Genomic DNA, 26,827 nt, shown 5'->3' on the forward strand with positions numbered 1-26,827 from the left:
TGTGTAGCCCATATATAATCTGCGTGGTTGTGAATTTCCTGCTCTAAGTTAGTGTGCTATTTTTGTCATTGTGTAGCTCTCTACCTAGTCAGTGACAGATGGAGGACCAGACAGCATTCTAACTATGGAACAGTGTTGTTGAAATGTGGTGGGTTTCCAAGAGAATTATCAGGGGTCTGTGACTTGGCTAGGGGTATCAGTTCTACCTGCTCTCACACACACGACAGCTGTCATGCAAGAACATAAATAACATGAATAAAAGACACGAGAGCTTTTTAATTATAATTATGCCTTTTCTTCCTTGATGAATATGTCACAATCACAGTATGATGGGAGGGTTTTGCTACTGAGAAGCTATGATAGGACTTCACACAGGGCTGGTGTGAGTGTGGACATATCATAATTTTTCTGACACTATACATCTACACACGTTAATCACGCTGATTGTCAGGAATTTTATGCTGTTGGACTGTAATGTTACTGTGGTCACTGTTCTGGCATGTGCAGAGAAAATGACTGTGTCCAATTGTAAGTGATGTGTGGATTTGATGTGGGAAATCTTGATTTCAATGCGTTGACAGCCACAAGGGTTATGAATGATTTTACATGGAAAATTATATCCAGTCATAAGTAGGATATAGATCTACGTGGGATATGTCGAGCCACAATCGTTATGAGAAGGAATTTCCGATACCTTGCTCACTGTCAAACGTCACCAGACTGGGGCTTCAATCGTAATACCTAATTGTAATTAAACTGATAAATATGTGGCAGGTTTCCTATGATGTCTCTGCTTGGCAAGTGGGGCGCATGGCGGAGGTAGCTGGTGGCCGGAACAAGTGGACATTTCCAGCTTAAGGTTGGGGCGCCACTAAGCTTCCCATATCGGTCGCTCGGGGAATGGGGATGCAGTTAACGTAACTGTGTCGCCCCCTGGGCGGGTGAATAGCGAACTAATACTCATTATGTGTTGGGTAGTTTTTGTGATCGCGTGTATTGCGAGTATTCTCCGATTTTCAAGTGGAAATCTGAGAGGATTCAATATGACTAGTGTTTACGCTGTACAATTACACCGCACCCATGTAAACTGACCGGTTGACTGCTTTTATTGCCATTCTACACATTTCCCGTCTTTATTTGGTTGAGAGAACATAGATTGTAACATGTGTTTTGCATCTGTATCGTGAAACACAGGTGGAGGAGACATTTGCTAGTTCTCTAGAGTTGAGAAACACAATTATGTGCATTAAAAGCTTAGTTGACTTTTTAAAGTACGGGGATGATGTGGACTCTGTCGTAGCATCGATATCAATATTCGCTAAAAATATGTATGGATCTACCAGTTTATACTGTTTTCGAGTTCTTGCATAAAAATCTTCGTAGACGAGATAAGTTTCCAATTACTCAGTGGTGTGCAGGTGTCCAACAGAATGACCTCACTAAAGATTTGGCTATCTGGAGATATAATTTCCATTGTTCACCTTCAGAATCATACTGTCAAGAATAGTCACGTAAATGGTATGATATTCTGGCAAACCATGTGAAAATACATGAAATTATGGAAATTATCATATGCTACTCGAAACCATATGGCCAGTCGTGAAGGAAATGTCTGGTCAGCAGCACAAGGACGACAATATAAAGTTAGTCCGTAGTAAAAATTTTTCTGATAGTGATAAGTCAGAGCCGGCCGAAGTGGCCGTGCGGTTAAAGGCGCTGCAGCCTGGAACCGCAAGACCGCTACGGTCGCAGGTTCGAATCCTGCCTCACGCATGGATGTTTGTGATGTCCTTAGGTTAGTTAGGTTTAACTAGTTCTAAGTTCTAGGGGACTAATGACCTCAGCAGTTGAGTCCCATAGTGCTCAGAGCCATTTGAACCATTTTTGATAAGTCAGATACATGTACAGTATTCAACCATCACTCTTTCTGAGCATTGCTGGTGAATTAAATAAAAACTCAATTTATAGAGTGAATCATATAACTCTCTTGGAAAATGTCGGAAATATTCCTCTGGGATACTGACTGGGGGAGATTGCGTCAATAATTAAATCACTGGAGACTAAGGACTGTCGTGGGTATGATGGAGTGCTTAGCAGAATATTAAATTACTGTGCTGCACATGTTAGCCCTTTATTTAGCCATATTTGTAATTTTTTCTTTCAGAATTGTCAGTTTCCAGAACGATTAAAGTAGTAAAGCCGTTTTATAAATAGGGAGAAATGGATAATGTAGACAATATTAGACCTATTTCTATACCATCAGTGTTTACTAAAGTTACTGTAAAGGTTTTGTGTGAAAGATAATTGATCATTTTAGTTCACATAATTTGTTATCAAATGTACAGTTCGGTTTTAGAAGTGGTTTAACAACTGAAAATGCTTTATTCTCTTTTCTCTGTGAGCTACTCGATAGATTAAACAAAAGGTTTCGAACACTACGCATCTCTTCAAGTTTTCTAAGGTGTTTCATTGCGTTGATCACGTAATATTGTTCCAGAAGTTGGACCATTATGGAATACGGGGAGTAGCTAACAATTGGTTCACCTCTTACTTTAACGACAGACAGCAAAAGGTGATTATCTGCAGTCCTGAAGGTGGCTATGATGTGGGATCTGCGTGGGGCATGATCAAATCAGGGGTACCCCAAGGATCAGTGCTGGGGCCACTCCTGCTCGTTATTTATATAAATGATACGCCGCATAGTATTACAGGTGATTCTAAAATATTTCTGTTTGCTGATGACACTAGCTTGGTAGTAAAGGATGCTGTGCACTATGTAGGCACTGTTTGCAACTGTGCTGTTCATGACAAGAGTTCATGGCTTGTAGAAAATAAACTAACGCAAAATCATAGTAAGACTAAATTTTTACAGTTTCTGACACATCGTTCAACAAAACCCAAGTTTTAATCGCAGAATGGGCATGCGAATAGTGAAACGGATAGCTCAAATTTCTAGCTGCTCAGATAGATGGTAAATTGTCAAGGAAAGCCCACATTCAGGATCTTATTTAAAGACTTAATATTGCCATTTTTAGTATTCGAACGGCGTGTGAAGTAAATGATAGTTCGACACGAAAAGTAGTCTTCTTTGCATGTTTTCATTCGCTTAAGACGTATGGTATTATATTTTGGGGTAACTCTTCTCATTCTCAAAAAATATTTTTGGCTCAGAAATGAGCAGTTCAGGCAATAAGTGGTGTAAGTTAGCAGAACTCTTGTCGTTCCCCTCTTCACTAGTCTGGGTATTCTGACATCAGCCTCTCAATATATATATTCTTTACTGTCATTTCTTGTTAACAATATCAGCTTATTCCCAAGAATTAGCAGCTTTCACACAGATTATACTGGGCAGAAATCCAATCTGCATTTGGATCGCACTTCTTGACTCTTGTGCAGAAACGTGTGCAGTATACTGCCGTATTTATTTTCAATAGTCTACTACAAGAATATAAAAATCTTAGCAGTAATCCACGAGCTTGCATTTTAAACTGAAGAGATTTCTTATGGGAGACTCAGTAGAGTCTGTCGACGAGTTCTTCGAAAAATTAAGTTGATTCCTGTATTATATTGTTGATTGCGTTTAGATAAACTTATGCCATGCTCTTTTTTTGGTTCATAAACATTTCATTTTTATCTGTTATTAGTTTTATTCTGTAATTTCATGTAATGACACGTTCCATGGCCTTGGAAATTTGCTCCTCAATTTGGTGCTACGGAGCTAGGCGCGTAAAATGAAATAGATAAAAAAGAAATAATTTCAGCATCAAAGTGTCACAAATACGTCGTTTTTTGACGTGTAAAATCCGATATTGCAGCTGATACCGATTTTGGGATCGGTAAATTAATTCGCAGATGGCGAAGGATTTTTCATCGGCAGAGCTCAGAAACTAAATGATCTTGTAACCCCGGAGTCTGGAGATGGTCGTAGCTCATTGCAGAAACCGCAGAAGCAAGGAGGCCAGACCGGCAACAGTACCATTAGCAGACGCCGTTGTGCCGGGGGAACCAGCCCAGACTTTGTATACCAGTTTGGAGTGTGGTTGCTGTCAGCAGAGGGCGGTCTGATAGGCAAACATGTATGGAGTCAGTTGCCTCATGACCACTGGCCATGTTGGATGACCAACCAACTTCATGGGGGCATCTAGTTCTGCGACTTTATATGATACATGTGCTCATGTTTTTGGGATCTGTGTGTCTCCGCAGTAGGAGGGGTGGCGCAGGTGTCTCTACTGACTGGTTTGAACAAGACAGGAGCAGAACAAGGTATCTACAGAAAGTTCCGTAATGTCTGAGAGTCACATTATTTCTTCTTTTTTGAGTGTTTGGAGGCAAGTCCAGGCAGACCAGCCTCCTCTGGTTTGGGGAGGAGGGATGCTGTCCCCCACCCACCATTTTGGCTTTAGAGCATGTCCAGACCAGCAGCTGTAGGACATCGAAAGTTCACTATAAATTCTAGCCATTTTTGTCGTATGCAGGACAGTGCTTCGAAGTTTTAGGAGAATCCTTTAGACATCTGATCTGCTGTGTGTCTGTGTTTTTTTTTTCACAATCTGTTGTAGGCTTAGAAATTTGTCATGAGCTTTTAGATATGTAATTGTTCTGATTTGCCCATGTGTGCTTAGACACCAGCGTGCTTCTAAAAGTGAGGAAAATAAAATATAAGAGCCTTAACATCCCCGACTCCAGCAGCAAATATAAACTAAGTCCACTCAGCGTTTCCGAAAAGTGATCAACACCACAGCAGCTGCAGGACACATAACTTTTTTCTCCCTGACAGTGCCTTCAGACAAGCAGCTAAAATTCGAAAATTTGAAATTACATAGATACTCATTTATTAATTTTATCTTGTAGCTGAAGGAGAGATATTTATTTCGAGTTGCGTGTAAGGAGAGTCGCTCTATGTAGAGTTACCGTCTGCATACTGCTAATTTCGAGCAGCGCTGTGAATTTTTTTAATACCAGTTGTGTTACATCAGTAATTTAGAGCAGGATTGTGACCTTTAGATATAAATAAATAAACTGTGTGAAATACATCCCTGCAAAGAGGTTAATTGAACAATATTCTGCACTGTCTTGTCTCCTGCAGAGTATTTAAACAATATTTAAATGCCTTATATTGTTTAACGCAGTGTTATTGTCGATATAGTAGTATACCGTCTTTATGTCCTCCCAGTGCAACAGTTCAACACAGACTGAACGAATTTTCCCGCCATTTGTTTCTGGGAGAGTTGGGGAGGTAGGGGGCAATAGATGGGACTTCCTCTGTTGGTAGCATTCGTAATTGTTTCAGTAAATAAATAAACAGGGAGAAACTGTTTCAGTAAATACGATAATGATGCTCCAGCAGTTCAACAGAAACTGAGCGAGTTTCCCAACATTTACAGGGATGAGGAGGGGGTGGGGGAGGGGAGGAGGAAGGGACGGGCGAGGGTTTGGGATTTCGCAGAGGGGTGGTGGGGGAAGGGTTCCATGTGGTGGCTGGGAAAAACACATGACGTGATAATAGGGATAGTGGTAATTCATTGATGAATTTAATTAATTTGCATGATTAATTTGATATCAATGTTATATCAAGCGTCCTCAATCCTACTTTGCCCTCCTAATAACATCGCCTACCCATGTCAGTTGATGAGCGATGACAGTTGCCACGATGTTGTTTAGATGCGCTTTCCATAGTACCGCATTGTTGGGGATGTAGTCCTGCCACTTAATGTTCAATATGTGTCTCATTTTTTGTTGATGGAAATGCTCAAGGTTTTTGACACCACAGCGCTATAGTGGCCAAGTTTCACAGCATTACAGAAGCATGGAAATGACAGCAGCTCATAAAGAAACTGTGCATTAACCGTCCGAACGCTTGACGGGCAGCACTAATTCTTTTATCAACATACTGTTCACAGGTACATCGTTTAGACAAGATCCTTTCAAGGTATGAAAAGTGATCAACCTGCTCCACTGTTGTGTCTGAGATGGAGATAAAGAACGAGAAAGAGTTAATAGGGGGTCAGATTCTGAGAGTACTTTTGCTTTATTCGCGTTGACGGTAAGAACAAAGCGATCACTTATGGTTTTAAAGCAGTTGAGTGACTGTTGTAGCTCTGCAGTTGTTACAGCAGGAATCGCGGCATTATCAGCATGCTACAGTTATGGTGTGTACCTTACAAGAAAAACTGAAAAAATATAAAGTACCTTAAGACCGTCCGTTTTTTTGGCTTGCCTGGTGTTCTTTGATGCAGGATCGTCCCTTTTTACCACCCAGCGGTAATCACTTAACATCACAGCTCTCCATTTCTCTTTGTATATTGGCTCAGCCAATGAAATATGCTGGATGGGCATCAAAACTCGGAACAATATACTCCACAAGTTAACGGGGACCGTCTGGGATGGTACTGCAACAGTCTTGAGATCATCTGCTTTAGCTCTTTCATGCTTAATCTCAGAATACTGCCGTTCCACGTGGCTAAACTGTGCTCATACTAAAATAATCGACAGGAACCTCAATCAAGCAATACGTTTCATCACAGGATGTATTCGTCCAACAAACGGTCACTGGCTGCTGGTACTTAGTAATATTCAACCACCATTCATAAGAAGATCACGGTCATTGCTGAACGTGTGCACAAAACTCAATAGCAACACAGACTTACCAAATCATTCAGAAATTTCAATTTCATCATCAGAGCCCTGGCGAGTGAGGGCTAGAAAATCATCGTGGCGTACAGCAATCAGCCTGCAGGGCACGAACTTCAACACGCAGGAGGCCTGGGACAATAAATGCTAGGAGTAGTCTTTCATAAGCATCACCTATTAGCCGGCCAGTGTGGCCGAGTGGTTCTAGGCGCTTCAGTCTGGAACCGCGAGACCACTCCGGTCGCAGGTTCGAATCCTGCCTCGGGCATGGATGTGTGTGATGTCCTTAGGTTAGTTAGGTTTAAGTAGTTCTAAGTTCTAGGGGACTGATGACCTCAGATATTAAGTCCCATAGTGCTCAGAGCCATTTGAACCATCAACTATTAATCAAAACTCCCTGTGAGCGACCAGTAGGTTTTCATCTTTCTCGGATTAGAGCTGACCGGTACAGATGTACACCACTGCTACACTAATGTGGATCGAACTTTTCCACTGAATGTGAATGCAATGAAGAGCAGCAACCATATATCACATAAGACGTGAATGTTGCCCCAGAGCATTCAAAAGGATAATGCAAGACCTTCAGAATTTATCTGCAGAAACTTCTGCCCGGATTTACAACCTGGACTTCGAGCTGTGAACCCATCACGAGCTTGAGTTTGTGATTATCTGCATATACACTGAAGAGCCAAACTGGTACACCTGACTAATACCGAGTAGGGCCTCCGCGAGCACGTAGAAGGGCCGCAACACGACGTGGCCTGGTCTCGACTAATGTCTGAAGCAGTGCTGGAGGGAACTGACACCATGAATGCTGCAGGAGTGTCCATAAATCAGTAAGAGTACGACGGAGTGAGAACAGAGTACTGCAAGGCATCCCAGATATGCTCAATAATGTTCATGCCTGGGGAGTTTGGTGGCCAGAAGAACTGTTTAAACTTAGAAGAGTGTTTCTAGAACCACTTTGTTGCAATTCTGTACGTGTGGGGTGTCGCGTTGTCCCTCTGGAATTGCCCAAGTCCGTCGGAATGCACAATGGACATGAATGGATGTAGGTGATCAGACAGGATGCTTATGTACGTGTCACCGGTTAGAGTCGTATCTAGGCGTATCAGGAGTACCATATCACTCTACCATTATAGAGCCTCCACAAGCTTGAACAGTTCCCTGATGACACGAAGAGTCCAAGGATTCATGAGATTGTATCCATACCCGTACACGTCCATCCGCTCGATACAATTTGAAACGAGACTCGGTCGACCAGGTAACATGTTTCCAGTCATAAAAAGTCCAATGTCGGTGTTGACAGGCCCAGGGGAGGCGTAAATCTTTGTGTCGTGCAGTCATGAAGGGTACACCAGAGGGCCTTCGGCTCCGAAAGCCCATGTTGATGATGTTTCGTTGAATGATTCGCACGCTGACACTTGTCGATGGCACAGCTTTGAAATTTTCAGCAGTTTGCGAAAGTGTGGCACTTCTGTCACGTTGAACGATTCTCGTCAGTCATCTTTAGTCCTGTTCTTGCAGGGTCTTTTTCCGGCTGCAGCGATGTCGGAGATTTGATGTTTTACCGGATTCCTGATATTCACGGTACACTCGTGAAATGGTGTACGGGAAAATCTCCACTTCATCGCAACCTCGGAGCTGCTGTGTCCCATCGCTCGTGCGCCGACTGTAGCACCACGTTCAAACTCTCTTAAATCTCGGTAAACTACCACTGTAGCCGCAATAACCGATCTAACAACCGCGCCGGACTCTTGTTGCCGACCGCAGTGCCGTATTCTGCCTGTTTAGATATCTCTGTATTTGAGTACACATGCCTATATCAGCTTCTTTGGCGCTTCAGTGTAAATGTATGCATTTGTCGTAAATATTTGTCTATATTTCTCTGTCATGAGATGATATGTAAATAAATAAGTGAAATATCTTGGTGAACTATGTTCTTGGTGAACTATGTTCATCACTCATATCACCTCAAACTGTCCAGAAGAAGTCCAAATGTGTTTCGAAAAGGCGTATTTTTAGTGACATGTAACATTGCATCTGTTCATACGAGAACATGTGAGGTCATCCATAAATGCTTCGAAATTTTTTGAGAACTGCATGAAACATTCTTAAGGGATTGACATGTTGTTTTTTCATTAGTGGTAGTTCTAATTGAGGGGCTTAAATCTACATGTTCATCGCTCATATCACCTCAAACTGTCGAGAAGAAGTCCAAATGTGTTTCGAAAAGGCGTATTGTTAGTGACATGTAACATTGCATCTGTTCATACGAGAACATGTGAGGTCATCCATAAATGCTTCGAAATTTTTTGAGAACTGTCTGAAACATTCTTAAGGGATTGACATGATGTTTTTTCATTAGTGGTAATTCTAATTGAGGGGCTTAAATCTACATGGAGAATTTTTACTTATATGAGGAACCGATTGGAAATAACAGACATTGGTATGAGTAGGGAGTCCCTCAAACTCAAAATTAGTCCACATGGCACCCAACATGCTTTTCCACCCACAAACACATTGAGGTTAGACAAACAATAGAACATACGTGTCATGCCTATTTTTCGTCCTGGTTCCCTATCTTACTGCCACAATACAAGAAATATACTTTTTGCATAATACGTAACAGGTTACCTATTCAAAGCAAACGTAACTTGATCACATACAGGGCAGAAATTATCTGCAGTACTCTAACAGCAGTGGGACACTGCCATATGCGCCTCTTGCTAACTAGAATCATATCAAAACAAAACTGTCATTAAATCATTTCGACAAGCGTGTAGACAGGATCCATTCATTCTCAACAACTGAAGAAACTGTCCACAAGGCTTCACACTATGATTATAGGCAGAGAATGTACTTGATCAAGTAATGAAATCATGCAGTGTGAAGTATTACATTCTCAAGCAGGGTTGATGACTGCAATTCCAAAACTAGAGCTAATGTGCTAATTTTAACGCAGGTTTAGAATTCAGTGGCAATAGGTTAACGTAATTTAGCTCATTTGATTTCTATAACATTTCATGTGTTGAATAGCCTAAGCAAATAGACTTTTGCATCAGTAACATGTGTAGATTGATTTAGAGGACAAAAATCCCATTTATTAGGACAAAACTGTCCAAGTTGATTCAAAGGCTAACAAAGAAATGAAATCATACTTTCAATGCCAATCCAACTAGACAATAGTAAATATGTCGCAGGTGTTACTAGGTCGCTGCTACATATATAGGAATATACACGCTGTTACAACGCTGCCTCATACTCTACGGGCACTGCTGGGCATCCCTCACCTCGTTCTTCGTCAAGCGTGGCTAGTGGCTAGCCTGGGGTAACCGTTAGGCGGCTGTACCACATATATTTTGTGCGTGCACGAACTACTTGGCCAGCCCCGCCCGCGTTGTTTCGGTTTGTGAAGAACTGTCGAAGAGGCTATGACCCGGCAGCATTGCTGTCCAGGCATTAACTGTTTGCCTACCCCTGTCTACCTCTATTCATGGGTATCCGGTCGCCCGTCGGTGGGCAGTCGAGTTGGAGCAACCTGTTTAGAACAGAAAACTGGTTGAAACAAGACGTTAGTAGCAACGAAATTTTGAATTCGATTGAACTGCACCTCGCAGAGATAGGCTGGATATCGGTGGCGTGTTTGTAATCATAAAAAAACATGATCATCCCCTACAGCAGTGAAGAGTTCTGCATAGTGAAGTACAGACTGAACAGAGCTGCACAAATATTCAGTCAGATCTTGATAAGATTTCAAACAGGTGCAAAGATTGACAACCTGTTTCAAACGTTCAGAAGTGTGAAACTGTGCACTTCACAAAACGAAAAAAAGAAACGTATCCTAAGAATATAATATCATTGAGCAGGAATTGGTAAACTCATACAAACACTTGGGTGTGCCGGCCGCAGCGGCCGTGCGGTTCTAGGCGCTACAGTCTGGAACCGAGCGACCGCTACGGTCGCTGGTTCGATTCCAGCCTCGGGCATGGACGTGTGTGGTGTCCTTAGGTTAGTTAGGTTTAATTAGTTCTAAGTTCTAGGCGACTGATGACCTCAGAAGTTAAGTCGCATAGTGCTCAGAGCGATTTGAACCACTTGGGTGTAACAGTTAGTAAGGACATGAAATGGAACGATCACACAGGCTCAGTCGTGGCTAAAGCAGGCAGTAGACTTCGTTTTATCTGCAGAATACTAGGGATATGAAATTAGTAGAATTCTTACAAACCACTCGTGTGACAAGCGTGGAAGTTTGGTCAAGTGTAGTTGGCTCGCATGAAATAGAACTGGCAGGGAATGCTGAACGTATACAGAAAAAGTGAGCAAGAATGGTCAAAGGTTTCTTTGGCCCGTGGGAGACTATCACAGAGGTGTTGATACTGACAGACTTTGGAAGAAAGACGGAAACTATCCTGAAGTAGTCTGCTGACAAAGCTTCAAGAACCAACTCTATATGATGACTATGAATATACCACCAACCCTCTCTGTATCGCTCCCATAGAGCTCGTGAGAACAGGATTAAATTAATTACAGCAAGCACAGAGGCATTTAGACAATCATTCTTCACACGCTCCAAGTGTGAACAGGATGGGGAAAAGCCCTGGTACTATGCGACGTACCCTCTGCCATGCGTGCGGTAGCGTTCCTGCTTCCCACGCCCGGGTTCCCGGGTTCGATTCCCGGCGGGGTCAGGGATTTTCTCTGCCTCGTGATGACTGGGTGTTGTGTGATGTCCTTAGGTTAGTTAGGTTTAAGTAGTTCTAAGTTCTAGGGGACTGATGACCATAGATGTTAAGTCCCATAGTGCTCAGAGCCATTTGAACCATTTGAACCTCTGCCATGCGGTTCACACTAATTTTCAGAGTCTAGATGTAGATGTAGATGTAGATATGTGAAATCAGTTCTGAGTGTCAGTTGACATGTCGTCGCGTCTTGCACGGTGAATGAAACACAACAATCCGAGCTCAAAACTCACTCCGTACGTCGTCAGCAGACAGAAAGAAATAAAAAGTAGCATTACCCACTGCGTCATATTTAGCCACTGAGTATTCTCATATGAATCTCCTGGTAACATAGAAGCTTAGTTGGTATGAAACCAAACAAACGAACACCGTCCGAACAGGCATTGAAGGCCCAACGGTACCGACCGGCAGCCATATCATTCTCAGTCCTAAGGCGTCAACGGATTGAAGGGGGATGTGGTCAGCACATCGGTCTCCCAGCCGTTGTCAGTTTTCGTGACCGCTGTCGCTACTTCTAAATCACGTAGCTCCGCAATTGGCCTCACAAGGGCCGAGTGCACCCCATTTGCCAACAGCACTCGGCAGATCTGGGCGGTGACCGATACAAGTGCTTGCCAAGCCGGACAGCGCTTAACTTTAGTGATCTGACGGGAAGCAGTGTTGCCACTGTTGCAAGGTCGTGGCTGGTATGAAACCATCAGGCATTAAATTAAGAGGCAACCTAAACAAGTCTGAAGCCCCCCCCCCCACCCCCTCCCGACTTCAAACCACGCTCAGCTTAATGGGCAATTTGTCATTTTGGTGTTTCCCTGAGTTAAGGATGTTGGGGGGGACAAGCCCATTCATTACAGGATTGTTGCTTTTGTTGACAAAGCAGCAGCAGCAGTTATATTATTATCATTACAAGCAGATGATACCGTTTATTCTTTTTATTATTGAAGACTGAATAAGTGTTGGGTTGAAGGATGACATATTCTATACAACAGTGTCAGCGTTCTGTGATCCTTTTTGCATGATTGGATGAGAACTGGATCTATCTTCATTTTAGCACAGGTTGGAAACAAATTTGCGCTAGACAAGTGACTCGTTCCACTTCTTCACGTGTTTTAGAGTTCACTTCTTCATCTATTACATATAGTTCTCTGTGCAGTTTAATTTATTGATCTGAGTCTTTATGTTATTTGTAGCTTCTGAGATAGCGCTAACGAAAGCATGATTCAACCTTCCCTTAATTTACGGTCGTAACGTTGCAGTTGGTAAATATGAATATTATTCGTAACTATGCTTTAGCTCTGACACCTCGATACAGAAAGGGGGTTAAGAACAGAGAATGATGAAGTGTGCAGAAGATATTTATGTTTGATCCTGTTGTACGCATTCTTGAAGGCTAAAAATCCCAAGGTTATTGAGGTTTTAGCTGCTCTCGTCATATTTACGATATCTTTGTCGAGAGCGAGGATAGCTAAAAATCAGCGTCCTATGAAATTACCTTCAATTTGGTATTTACAGTGTTTGTTAGAACCTCAAAACCTCTGATGCACTCGGCGAAAATCTGTGATCCATTCTGTAAATGCAGTGGATAACCCGTAAAAAGTTAGTAGTACGTAAGCTTCAGTGATTCCGTAAGATATGTCAGTATCTTTAGTTCTTCATCTAAAAAAAAAAAAAAAAAAAAAAAACAAACAAAAAACGAACAGGACAATGCGAGCACGATTACCGCTCTGAGGCTCTCATACAAACGTAATTATTTATACAATTAATAATAATAATTTCGTGTGGCTCTGTGGCCTGGTGCATGACTTCCTTTCGGCGAGTTGCGTGTCCCTGACCTAACCTAGTTATCCAATCGGCGAAAGGAGACCTACAATTTAGCGTGGAACCCGAACCACATGTAGTGTCTGGAGACTACTCACATCGCTGAGAGGTGAAGGTTAAGTTAAACCGAAGACTGAAAGTTCATTGTCCTACCGATATTCGATCCCGCGACCTCTCAGGTTCAAGACACGTGTTTTACCACTAGCTCACCAGGCCCAACAACTGTGTACATGGTTCACCTAAAGGTTTTTATGAGTGACTTTATGAGTATCAAAATGTGCAACTTGGGGGTCAGACAGACGGAAGAATGACAGACAGACGGACAACAAACAGAAAAAAAGGAGAAAGTGATATAATTATAAACTAACAATTTTCGGATGGATTGCTTTACTTGTACTGTGAAACTTTGCTTCTCATCAGATTTCATGATTATCGGTCAATGGGAAGTATCCTATATGTTTTGATGAGTGAATTTCAGAGTATCGAAATGTGTGACATAAATAGCCTTATCTTTTGAGTACATTGACTTAGAAGTTTAAATGTTTTATACAGCTAACGGAGCGTATCTGACATAAATTTGAACCTTATACCTCTACCTGTCCTGAGAAAAAAACTGGGTTCCTAACAGAGGACAGAAAGAGGGGCGGATAACAGAGTGATCATATAAGGATTCCGTTTTTACCGATAGCGGTAAGGAACCCTGAAAAGGAAAAAGAGTTAGCGAAGACAATTTTAGACCTCTGTCTGTGCTAGCGGTGTTTGCAGAAGCTACTGAATAAGCTGTGGCTTCGTAGGCTTTCCCGGGGTAAGAAGTCTTGAAAATCTCTTCGGGTTGGCTGCCGGATCCTAAAATCAACTCGATTCGATATTTCGGCGATCCAACTGTTCACCATCTTCAGGAGAATGTTACTTCTGCTGATGAGTCCTGCTGACAACTGACGCCACGCTGCAAATCGACGTCCAATATAGGACACCGTACCGTACACGGCGCATGCGCCGCCCATCACGGTTGCTGCCATCCAAGACTGGGCATGTGGCACCGCTCTTAGTAGAACACCGGCGGCAACGATATATCGCACTCAGGGACGTTTTCCGAACACTAGGACTGGCCGCACCGAAGAACGTTCTGTTTTGATGCGGGATAGTACAGGATTCCACGTCCTGCTAAGAGGAAACCCAAATATTACAGTAAGACTCAGTTTCTAAGTTTCAGCTGAAACTGACATTCTGATTACACCAAAGGATACATGATAAGTGAGTGTCAACAACCCAAATTTCTAGGTGTTCAGTTAGGTGGTAAGCTGTCACTGAAAGTCAATGTTCAGGATCTTGTTCAAAAACCGAATGCTGCTATTTCTACCAGTAGAACAGTGTCTGAAATAAGAGATAGACCAAAACGAAAGCTATTCTGCTTTGCATATTTTCATTCGCGTATGAAATACGGAATTATATTCTGGGGTGCTTCTTTGTATTCAAAAATAGTAGTTTTGCCTCAGAAACGGACGGTTCGAGCAATAAGCGCTGTTAGTTCACTAACTTCGTGTAGACCTCTGTTCAGGAGTCTGGGAATTCTGACATTCGATTCACATTATATATCTCTTTTAATGCCGTTTGCTTTTAACAGTACGAGGTTATTCACAAATGATAGTAGCTTTCACTCACTTAGTACTAACCAGAATCACACCTGCATTTGGGTTGCCCCTCCTTGACTCTTGTGCTGAAAGGTGCACAGTATTCTACTACATCCACTTTCAGTTAGCTACCACAAGAATTAAAAAAAAAAAAAATCTTAGCAGTTTTCGCCGTAGTTTGAAGTCTAAGTGGCTCACTCCTATTTATTTTATTTGTTATTAACTTTGATGGTCATGGACTGGTTCGTCCCGTCACCATGGATATTGCTTCCTCAATTTAGTCCTACGGAACTACACGTGTGAATAAATAAATACATTAATCCAGTGGCATTGTTCTAAGGGCGTTCACAACATCAGTGCTGCATCAATCGGTATGTGGGCAATGAGCAACGGCTTCCGATGCGGTCAACTTACATGAACTAGGAAGATGATAAACCAATTGTGAACTCGGAACGGCATTTGGTACGCCAACAGTGTGGGTAAGATATAACCGTTCACCAAAATCCGGGTTGTGTTTCTCTGCGGTTCAATTTAAGGTAGGTATATGGGCTACTGCTCCACATTTGATCGGCTCTGAATATTTTGTAGTGTAGAGGAAAATAAGAGACACATATTTTTATACTTTTACATAAGGCCATTGAGGAATGAAACATCCGATTGAAAAAACTGAGTTTAATATTTCTCAATGAATACCGTTCAAACAGTAACAGATTAAAAAGAACTTGAAATGAAATGTCTATGGTTTTTAATGTACGTTACAGTGGTGCATCCAGATGTGTCGAAAAGGTCATTGTTTCGAAATGCCCTACCGCACTATTTTGTTTTTCAGTCCGACATTTGACTAGCACCAAATCGTACAGCATCGTTAACAACAAATTCAATCATATATGATGAAATAGTATTCCAGACGCATTTGCCAAATATAAACTAGAAATATCTCTACATCGCTGTCCGCTTCAGTGCCAGTTGTCATGTTGGGATGTTTAATAAGTCTTTTCAAAACAAATATATTCTAAATGTATATTCTACATTTATTGCTCTATATACTTATTTCCTTTAATTTTATGAAATATAAAATATTTTGTGTTTTGTGTTCTCTTTTTACATTTGGTACATTTTTTTTTCAAGCTGATATCTTTTCAGATTTAATTATGTACTCTTTGAGACTGTTTGTACAGTTTTGTTGTAACACTGTTATAAATCTGTACAATAATGAGGAAATGCGGAATTGCTCGTCTCAAAAGAATGCTGAATGCATTTTGATTTTGCCCACGAAGAACATGGGACAGTTGCACTTTCATGACATGAGTGGAAAGGAGGAAACAATTCCCCATCACTTTCCCTCAACCTACAAACCTTACCCAAGTTCATGGGCAGCAGAGTGCGGACAAGTAGTGTGGGGAAAACGCAGCAAGCCGGAACCCCTATTTCGCATCACTGATTATAATGCCAACACGCCGTGTGTTGGAGGCGCTGTCTACTATTTCCCTTGGCTCACGTCTCAGTTTCTGCCACTATAATTATGCGTGCAGAGAAGATGTCGATGAAACCAAAAAATGTTTTTCATTTACTATGTACGAAATACAATCACGCACAATATAATGCGGACTCTGACCTATGATCACAAGCGATGAAATTACTTTTGCAGTACAGGTAGCAGATTTGATTAAAGACGCTGGTGATAATGACGTATTTATGGAAAGTCACACCACTTGAAGGGTTGAAGACGAGAGTGCATTTTCAGAGCCTATTCTTATTCAATAATATTATGAAGAAGATTAAGAAAAAGTGGTAAAAGATGATAAAAGAGCAATATGTGACACAGACTTAAAGTATAAATAAAAAGCCATTACTATTTGGCCCTCTAGTAAAAACGAACTTGAAACTGTAAAACAGAGATACAGAAAGGTCACAAAGAGAGAAAGTCTATAAGAATAGGAATCACAAATTGTTGCAGGTGAAATGAGAAATGAAAAGTTATTAAGTATTTCGAAGTACGCATAAGATAAATTTAAAATTGCTGTGGACAAATCATTACCGATACATGATCTGGCAATAAAGAGGTGGGATTTACAACCTATTTATTGTGGTAATTTATCACAACATTTATTCAAGGCTTCCTCAAAATGGTTTCATAATTTCAAAATAAAACACACGAGTGTTTCAAGTAAAATCAACAAATTCATCATCCAACTGCGACTAGCGAATGAAGAAGGGAGGAGGGGAAAAGTTTTTGAATTTGTGGAGACTGTGAAATCGAAAATTGTGTAGATTGGAGAGTTCAATGTGTATAATTCTGACCTGTCAGGTTTCAAGTAGGAAATGAAAGCAGAACGAAAACTGTCTTCCAGAGGAACGTCAAAGTGGTGGTGGTGGTTGTTGGGGTGTTTAAGGGGGACTAAACAGCTAAGGTCATCACTCACCCAGAACGTCAATGGCTGAAATTCTAAAATCCCCGAATAAATTAACACATAGTTATAGGATACAGCCCATTACATCTGCAATCGTAAATTTAATGTCCCCCTCGCTCATAGGTTTGCAAGAAAAAGAGACAAGTTCGGACCAAAAGACGAAAAGGTTTATATAAGGCAGATAATATCCTTGTGTCCGATTCCACGTCCGGTAGAATGACATCGGAGCTCATAAGGTAGTGGTTTTAACAGGTTTGTACACCTAATACGAATGAAAAATATGTCTTGTTTTTAGATTCATGGACTGGGCAAAACGAAAAAAATATTTAGCACCACTGATGAAAGCGGAAGAGAGGTGAATATCTTAACAGTTCCTGCCTGAACGACTGATATGATTCAGCCACTAGATGTATATACATTTCAGCGGCGAACAAATTCTTGAAACGTTTATCAGACGTAATAATATTACATAACTACGACATTTACTTACATTTAAGAAATAATATCCTAAAAATTCAATCTCACGTCCACAATCAGATTTCTTCTGCCAGATTCGTCAAGTTGTTTAAATATGCATTGTACGAGATGGTTAAATTTCACAGAAACTCCTAAGTGTGATAAACCTGTTCACTTTTGCTTTAAAAACTATGATACTCTTTGTGACTACCGTCATAAAATTGCAATTGTCTGATGTACTTGGTGCACAAAATCTAAATGCATTCAGCATTCTTTCCAGTTGAACAATTCTGTGCTTCCTCATTACTGTACAGATTTATAACAATAATACGTAAACAACTCCAAAGAGCGCATGATTAAATCTGAAAAAGTTTCCAAAAAATGTAAAAAGAGATCACAAGTAAAACACAAGATATTTAATATTTCCTAAAATGAAAGAAAATATGTATATAGAACAATAAATGTAGACTATGCCCTTCAGAATATATTTCTCTGGAAAAGACTTGTTAAGCAACCCAACATGACAACTGACATTAAAGCGGACACATACAGGTCACGGGTACAGCAATATAGATACAGTTCTAGCATAAATCTGACAAATTCGTCTTTGGGATAACACTTCATCATGTAAGACTGAATTTGGTGCTAACGATGCTGTACGATTTGTTATTAGTCAAATGTCGAAATGAAAAACAAAGTAGTGGGGGAGGCCATTTCTAAACAATGACTTTTTCGACAACTCTTGGTGCATCACTGTAACGTACATTAGGAACCACAGACCTATTATTTGAAGCTTTTTGTAAAATCTGTTACCGTTTCAACACTATTCTGTCAGAAATATTAGAGTCAATTTTTTCAAGTGGGTGTTTAACCCCTTAAAGGCCGTATGGGTACTTATAAAAATGTGTGTCTCTTATTTTGCTCTACGCTACAATATATCCAAAGGCGATCAAAATCGAAGCGTATCCCTCCGGTAAGTTTACTTGTTGTACGTGCGTATCCAGCAACTATGGGTGTAAATCATCAGTGTCCTGTAACCATGGATGTTCAGATATGGTGATATATGCTTTTTTAGGTCAACAACAAAATCTGAGCTTCGTTATTCGTATGGCAGTGGCGTTTAGTAGCCAAATTTTCACTTTGTAGTTGTGGAACTGTGTTACAAGCAGCTATTGCTAGTTTTATCTCTTCATTTAATGTCTCCAAAAGCATATTACAAAACTGTGAAAGTTATCGTTACATTACTTGTTTTTCCTAAGGGCAATACAAAGTCAATATTGTATTGTATTTTTTGGCAACTTTTGTACAAATCTAATCACTAACACCTTTCAGGAAGACAGCGTTTCCGAAAGTATCGTACTACAGACCAAGTGACTCACGATGGCGTAAATAGTATGTCTCTTCCAACCAATCACCCATAGTAGCAATCGTGGATCTTTCCGAACCGTAAGGAGATCCGAAATGAAGTGTGTTCTGTTGGGCGAACCATGCCATAAAAATACAGTTTGTTACAGGTTTTCACGCTGGGTGCAAATTGAAAATAAAAAAATTAATACCTTAGGTGCATGAGCAGGGTGCAACAGGCGGGAGCAGAACTTGTTTTGTATGTAAACATCTATCTAGGTGGGCAGCTGCTGTTACGCTGGTCCGGATCCGATTACTGCCGCAAGTGGACTACCCAAGTGCAGATAAAGCACATGAACAGGTCGAGCGAAAGACAACACTTCCTCAAGAAACTTCCGCGTCTTATGGTGTTATCAGTCTGTAAATGATTCTGTGAGGTGGCCACTTTTATTGCCACATTAAGTGAAAGATCCGGACTTAGTCTTTGTGTCGACCTGCTGGAGGCCAGGTTGTTTGTCAAACACTGTACATGCTTCATAAGGGACCCTAGGAGTTGTTATACCAGGTGTCCAAAAACTAGTACTCCAGTCATTTCGAAGAATTTCGTTGTGAGCTTCTTGAAAAACTGAGGTATGATCGTAGTTCCATTAAGATTTTTTATTCGCTGAACAAAACGTATTACATATTTCGAAGTTATTGGAGTCTGTGAACGACATACATGATTGTACTCACTTCCGTCCCTCATCGATGTAACGGTGCGCTGAGCTTCATCTCAGCACGCAGTGTCCTGGATTTCCTACTTGCTAGAGGGTTAGGTCGTTAATTATCTATTAATTATCTGTTAACAGGTTTGGAGCACAGCGTTGTTTGGCAATGAAACATGGACAGTGGGAAAACAGGAAAAGAAGAGAATCCGAGCATTTGAGGTGGGGTGTTACAGAAGAATGTTGAAAATTAGATGGACTGATTAAGGTGAGGAATGTGGAGGTCCTGTGAAGAACCGTAGAGGAAAGGAATATATGGAAACTACTGACAAGAGAAGGAACAGGATGATGGAACATTTATTAAGACATCAGGGAACAGCTTCCACGTTCCACGATACTGGAGGGACTGAAGAGGGTAAAGACTGTAGAGGAAGACACAAATTGTAATACATCCGCTAAATAACTGAGGACGTAGGTTGCAAGTGCTACTCTGATATGAAGATATTGGCCCAGGAGGGGAGCGCAACAAACCAGTCATTATCATGATTACACAACAGAAGGTAATGGCCTTTTTATCGTGTGTTAATCATCTCATTAATCAAATACAATCTTGTATGATATAAAATGCAGTTTTCATGTTGTTATATGTAAATAAGAAACAATCCTTCCCATGTCAATTAAAATATGTATGGCATTTTTCTCTTTTAAGCATGGCATCAGAAACAAAATAAATTGTTGACATACCGCCCAGTCTCAGTTCAGCTGTTCCCTGAGCTGTCTCGTCGTTGTTGGACACGACGCACTGGTACATGCCTTTATCCGACCTCTCCACATGCTCAATTCTCAAAATCTGAAAAAAAGAAGTGAAATTAGTAGAACAACTAACACTTAACCGACAGATTTTAACGTACATTTTCGATATGTACTTTCTGTCACCGACTTCTGATACATTTGTTTGTTCAATATCTTCACAATAAATACTTATTGTGAGAGGACGCATTTCATGCTGTTCTAGAAATGACTAATACACATAGATTATCGAACTAGTTTCGTCAAACTACAATGAATGAACATACAAGCAAAGCAAACCGCCAGAAACAGCGTGCTGTAGTCTAGAATTCTCAAGAAAATCTGTAATTTAGAGTTTATTTCTTTGTAACTTTAAAATCATTTGTATAATGTACTTGGTAACGGAGGACCAACAACGTTAATGATGTGTCAAGGAAAAGTATGAATATACTATATTTTCCGAGAATCACAGATTTGCATAATATGCTGTAATATCTCTGACTTTGCAGCCATCATATTCAGATACAAGAAGTTCTTCTTAGAGCAGTTGAGAAGGCAGCAGTGGCAAGATTATGTAATGCGGTGTGAGGCACCGATGACATTGTTTGTGCAGTATGAGTATCGTGAGAAAGGCCGCCTAAACTGTGGTCCTTCTCCGCGACTGGCTGCTGCGTTCTGAAGTTGCTAGCCAAAATGATAATATTCTGTTGAAGTGGAATGTAATTGTTCAGTTTTCCTGTTCTGCTAATAAAAAGCTGCCGCTCGGGATTAGCCGTGCGGTCTAGGCGCTGCAGCCATGGACTGTGCGGCTGGTCACGGCGGAGGTTCGAGTCCTCCCTCGGGCACGGGTGTGTGTGTTTGTCCTTAGGATAATTTAGGTTAAGTAGTGTGTAAGCTTAGGGACTGATGACCTTAGCAGTTAAGTCCCATAAAATTTCACACATAAAAAAAAAAATAAAAAACTAGTGGCATCCCGTGTAAACAAACTAATTGGGAATTTAATTACCTCTAAAATATGTATTCCTCGATAAGAGACTCAACATAACGGATTCACGACCTAAGTACTGTTTTCTGCGCAGGAGACAACAACTATAGAAGGCTGCAGGTTGGTGAACATTAATTAGAACTTACGCATTCCACTCAGGGCGGTGAAAGCAAACAGGCAGATCGTTGGTACTGCAATATTAGCGCAAATGAGATCAGTTACACGTCATCTGTCGTAACACAGAGGAGGTATGAAACAGAGATATTTTTGAGGGAAGGGGTTTAATATATATATATATATATATATATATATATATATCCCACCTTCTCTCTCCTTCCTTCTCTTCTTTACGTACATGGCATCGATGTGCTTTGGAATTATGAGACTAGGTTTTATTAGCGAGAACAGGAACTGTAAACGACCAGCGAACTACGTAAGGACTGCGATACGGATGAACTGTGAAAGACCAGAGAACTGCATGAGAACTGTGGTAAGTAGGCTTTGAACTGTGTTTCAACTGTTTTTTAACTTTAGTTGAACTATGATATATGATGCCGCAAAATCAAATTATACGTTACAACGAAAGTAGTATCGGTGACTGAGGAACAGGAAGCGCTGAAGTGATATGAGAAGAAAAGTTAACGTTCTTTGCGTGTTCCATGGGATTATGTTATTGATCATCACTTCAAGATTCTTGCTACTAGACGGCGCAGCGTGCCGAGCAGCAAGAGGCAGCCACAGACAACAGGTGCGGAGGGGGCAAGCAGCGGCCGGCGCAGTTTGCAGTACCGGGCGCGTTTGAAGTGTCAGCTTCAGCACATCGCGACAGTGGAGCTGCAGCCAGCGGTGCAGCCCGCGGCTACGAGAATCAGCGGCAGTACGTCGGGGAGGAAAAGCAGTGTAAGTGTTGTGCTTGCATATAGCAATCTAAGATCTGTAATTGGAACATTAGTATTAGAAAAATGTGTGGGAAATAGGAAGTAAGTCATGGTACAACATCAACCGACACTTTGCAAACTCAGGACGATGAAGATGTAAGGTCTATGCTATAATTAATTTTATAACAAGAAGAAGAAAATAAGGAGGAATTAAGAAAAGTACACAGAAAATATAAGGAGGTGTTAAAGGAAATTAATGTAGAAACAGCTCAACTTAACGCTAAATTCGATGCTTTGAAACAAAAGCTCACACATTTTGAAGCTAAAACTGTGAGATGTAGCAAGTAAATAGAATATGAAACAAAAGAATGGGGTAAAAACAAGAAGTTTTTTAGTCAGAAATAAATCAAAAGGTTGACCATGAAATATTTAGTTGTAACATTTAACATGTAGAATCCTCTTGTAAAGGCAACCCAAGTGCGATTCAGGATAACCAGGGCGAAATAGAGCAGAAAGTGCCTCCTGAAACGCAAGAGAGAACAGTTAATGAAGTTAAACAAAATGTAGAAATTTGGTGTGAACAAGAAAGAAAGAAAGATGTTGTTCATGTTAGTGACGTAGGGAATTACGATAATGCTTATTCATACGATCATTTCTCTAGTAAGGGAACTACATACCCAGTAGCCTTCATTGGACACTTTGAGGGCATCACTCCTGTAAACATGACTCAACAACAAAAAATCGAATTCGTGGTCAGTAGCTTAGAAGGAGTAGCGAAATCATGGGGAACAGTGGTCAGTAACGCTTGTAAAACATAAGAAGAATTTGTTCAAGCATTCTTCGATAAAACTAGTCTTGTAACACACAAAACAGAGCGAGAAGTGAAGACAGAGCGAGAAGTGAAGTATCTGTGGACAGAAGTTTTGGTGGTGGAACAGTCATTATACCACAAATAGATAGGAGTAAGGTATTAGAAGGTCCCGTACCAAAGTTTAATGGCGTCAAGATACCAATAAAAATAGACCTGACAGCCAGTTTCTGTCAGAGGCCGCTGGCAAGAAAAGGTAAAATGTAAACTGCATTCTTCTATGGAACACAAAATTATAAGTTCATTTCTAGGAAGCAGCATATCGGGGTAGATTACGTGGTTGAATTTGAGAAAACTGTGAATGAAGTGCCTCATTCTACCACGGAAATAACACCACAACAATAATTAGGTGAAATGTCAATCAGTGACATGAAAACATATTACGAATATTAACATCAGGGGGCAATAAGGTTCTTTGTATTGCTAAATAACTGACGATTACCACGAGCCCGAGTTAACTGATAGCATACTTCACTTTCTTTTCCTGCTGCTAGTTGTTCCCCTCCTTTCACTGAGAACTATTACCTGTCTTCTTGAACATTCTTCTCTCTCAAGGATAATATGAAAAAAAAATTCTTATACTGAATGTGACAACAAAGGAACAAGCTATGACATAAACAACGTAACCCAGCAGAATAAACATCTGCATATCACGGGTGAAAATCAGACATTTGACGGAATGTAACAGGCCAGAATATACGAGAGATAGGATTACAGATGCAACAACAAGAGGACACAGGATGAAGTTACAACAATACACTAGTAACAGATTAATGCACATGAGAAAAACATGTCATGCAGTATGTAGTGGAACAGTTTTTAAATAGATTTAACAGTGATACACAAACTATTATGTCTGAAAATATTCTGAGAATAAGAAAGCAAGAGAAGAGCTATTATACATAATACAGAAATAACGCAAAATAAATCAGCTGAAGGCTGCAGAAGAAGAGGATGACGCTAGACCAGGTTAGTGAATATGTAAATGTACAATAACAGAAATTCTGGTGGCAAAATTAATGGCAATCCACTAATGTTGTCTTAAGATGATGTACTTATTGTGTCACAGTAAACATATAGTTACTCTTTAGTATGAATTGAAACGGCGAATTGGTCTCCGCTGGAATGAATTTTGATACACTGAGAGGCTAGGAAGACTCCTGAAATAAACATTTTTGGTACATGGAAATTTATGGTTATTAGGAGACAGAAAAGTCAGCCAATCACTTACAAAGAAAAAGAAAGGAGAAGTATTGTTGTCAGGTAACAGGAAAGTCGGCCAATCATTTATGAAGAGTGGGAGAGGAAAGGCAAAAGGCCACCTGTAAGTCGGGCGTTAAGCTGTATTTATGGTCGAAGTTGTTTCCGCCAACTATCTTATGAAGTACAAGGGAGTAGGTATATCGTCGATATAGTACACAAAACTGATATGGAAATCACGCATTAAATAAGGTTTAAGTAGAACACCACGTAATATGAAAGTGGTCTCCTATAGAGTATTATAGCAGAAATCGAAGACTGTAAATTAATAAAAGACTATCAACAACATAAAGGTGCAGAATAATACTACTTTGAAAATCTTTACTACTAAAAGAATAATGTAATTAGTATAGAATGTGTATCTAAAGATTAATTATTTTGGGACATAAGGTTATACACGGAGTGACAGAGAATAAAAATCGGTTTTTCTAATCACAAAATAATTAAGTCTATCATTATATAAGTAAATTAATAATCTGAGAATGAAAAAGTATAAAGTAGATTGAACCTCTGAAAAACAATAAGAAATTACAAGTATAGTGAGTGGTATGGCTCTTGATAGATGACAGCTAAAAATTTATAAAGATTCGAGTAAAAATTTGTTTATTTCCAAAACTGATTGTTGCCTGCGAGAGCATCACAATTCTTGGAAATCTTAGAAGAGGGATGTATAATATTTCTGGATTTACAGCCACCACATTCAGCTACAAGAAGCTCTTATTAGAGCAGTTGGGAAGGAGGCAGTGGAAGATTACGTAATATGATGTGCGGTACCGATGACAGATGGTTTGTTTGGTATGGGTATCGTGAGAAAGACTGCCTAAATTGTGGTCCTTCTCCGCGATTGGCTGATGCGCGCCAAAATGATAATCTTCTGTTATTTTCCGAATGGAGAGGCCGTGCGGTTTGTGGCGCCACATCACGGATTACGCGGTCCCTCTTGCCGGAGGTTCGAGTCCTCCCTCGGGCATGGGTGTGTGTGTTGTTCTTAGCGTAAGTTAGTTTAAGTAGTATGTAAGTCTAGGGACCGATGACCTCAGCAGTTGGGTTCCTTAGAAATTCACACACATTTGAACATTTTTTTCTGTTATTAACATTAGACAAACTAAACAGCATAATTTGCATATCACATTAAAGCATCTCTCAGTAGCGTGCTATCATTCCATTATTTTACATGTATTAATAACCAGCAAAATTATAAACAACTGCTATACGAAAAGACAGACGGAGCACTTCGGAGATTTTCGGGTCGATCCTAGCGTGTATGGCGGCCGAAGTGATTCGGCTATAAGATAAGAGCTAGTTCGGCAGTCTCGGAGAACAGACATGGTGTCTGCCGCGGCCGGTGTCATTTAAGACTTAATTACATTACTGGCCATTAAAATTGCTACACCAAGAAGAAACGCAGATGATAAACGGGTATTCATTGGAAGAATATATTATACTATAACTGACATGGGATTACATATTCACGCAATTTGGGTGCATAGATCCTGACAAATCAGTACCCAGAACAACCACTGCTGGCCGATATAACGGCCTTCATGCGCCTTGGCATTGAATCAAACAGAGCTTTGATGGAATGTACAGGTGCAGCTGCCCATGCTGCTTCAACACGATATCACATTTCATCAAGAGTAGTGACTGCCGCTTGTGACGAGCCAGGTGATCGGTCACCATTGACCAGACGTTTTCAGTTGGTGAGAGATCTGGAGAATGTGCTGGCCAGCGCAGCAGTCGAAAAGTTTCTGTATCCAGAAATGCCCGTACAGGACCTGCAACATGCGGTCGTGCATTATCCTGCTGAAATGTATCAAATAGGGATAATGCAGGAGTAGGTTTAATAATGAATAAAAAAATAGGAGTGCGGGTAAGCTACTACGAACAGCATAGTGAACGCATTATTGTGGCCAAGATAGACATGAAGCCCACGCCTACTACTGTAGAACAAGTTTATTTGCTACGTAGCTCTGCAGATGACGAAGAAATTGAAGAAATGTATGATGAAATCAAAGAAATGATTCAGATAGTGAAGGGAGACGAAAATTTAATAGTCATGGGTGACTGGAATTCGGTAGTAGGAAAAGGGAGAGAAGGAAACATGTTGGTGAATATGGACTGGGGCTAAGAAATGAAAGAGGAAGCCGTCTGGTAGAATTTTGCACAGAGCACAACTTAATCCTAGCTAACACTTGGTTCAAGAATCATAAAAGAAGGCTGTATACATGGAAGAAGCCTGGAGATACTGACAGGTTTCAGATAGATTATATAATGGTAAGACAGAGATTTAGGAACCAGGTTTTAAATTGTAAGA

The 26,827-nt window shown here is 40.6% G+C and overlaps 1 protein-coding gene across 1 annotated transcript in view; it reads right to left on the minus strand.

Moving 5' to 3' along the window:
* The window catches only part of LOC126470960 (Down syndrome cell adhesion molecule-like protein Dscam2), a 971,805-nt gene that overhangs the window by 44,041 nt on the left and 900,937 nt on the right, over positions 1 to 26,827 (minus strand). The window contains exon 6 of the mRNA XM_050099009.1: positions 20,478 to 20,583. Within this exon, the coding sequence (XP_049954966.1) occupies positions 20,478 to 20,583 (106 nt within the window). The remainder of the gene's footprint in view (positions 1 to 20,477; positions 20,584 to 26,827) is intronic.

The sequence above is a fragment of the Schistocerca serialis genome, chromosome 3, assembly GCF_023864345.2.
Source record: "Schistocerca serialis cubense isolate TAMUIC-IGC-003099 chromosome 3, iqSchSeri2.2, whole genome shotgun sequence".
NCBI lineage: Eukaryota > Metazoa > Arthropoda > Insecta > Orthoptera > Acrididae > Schistocerca > Schistocerca serialis.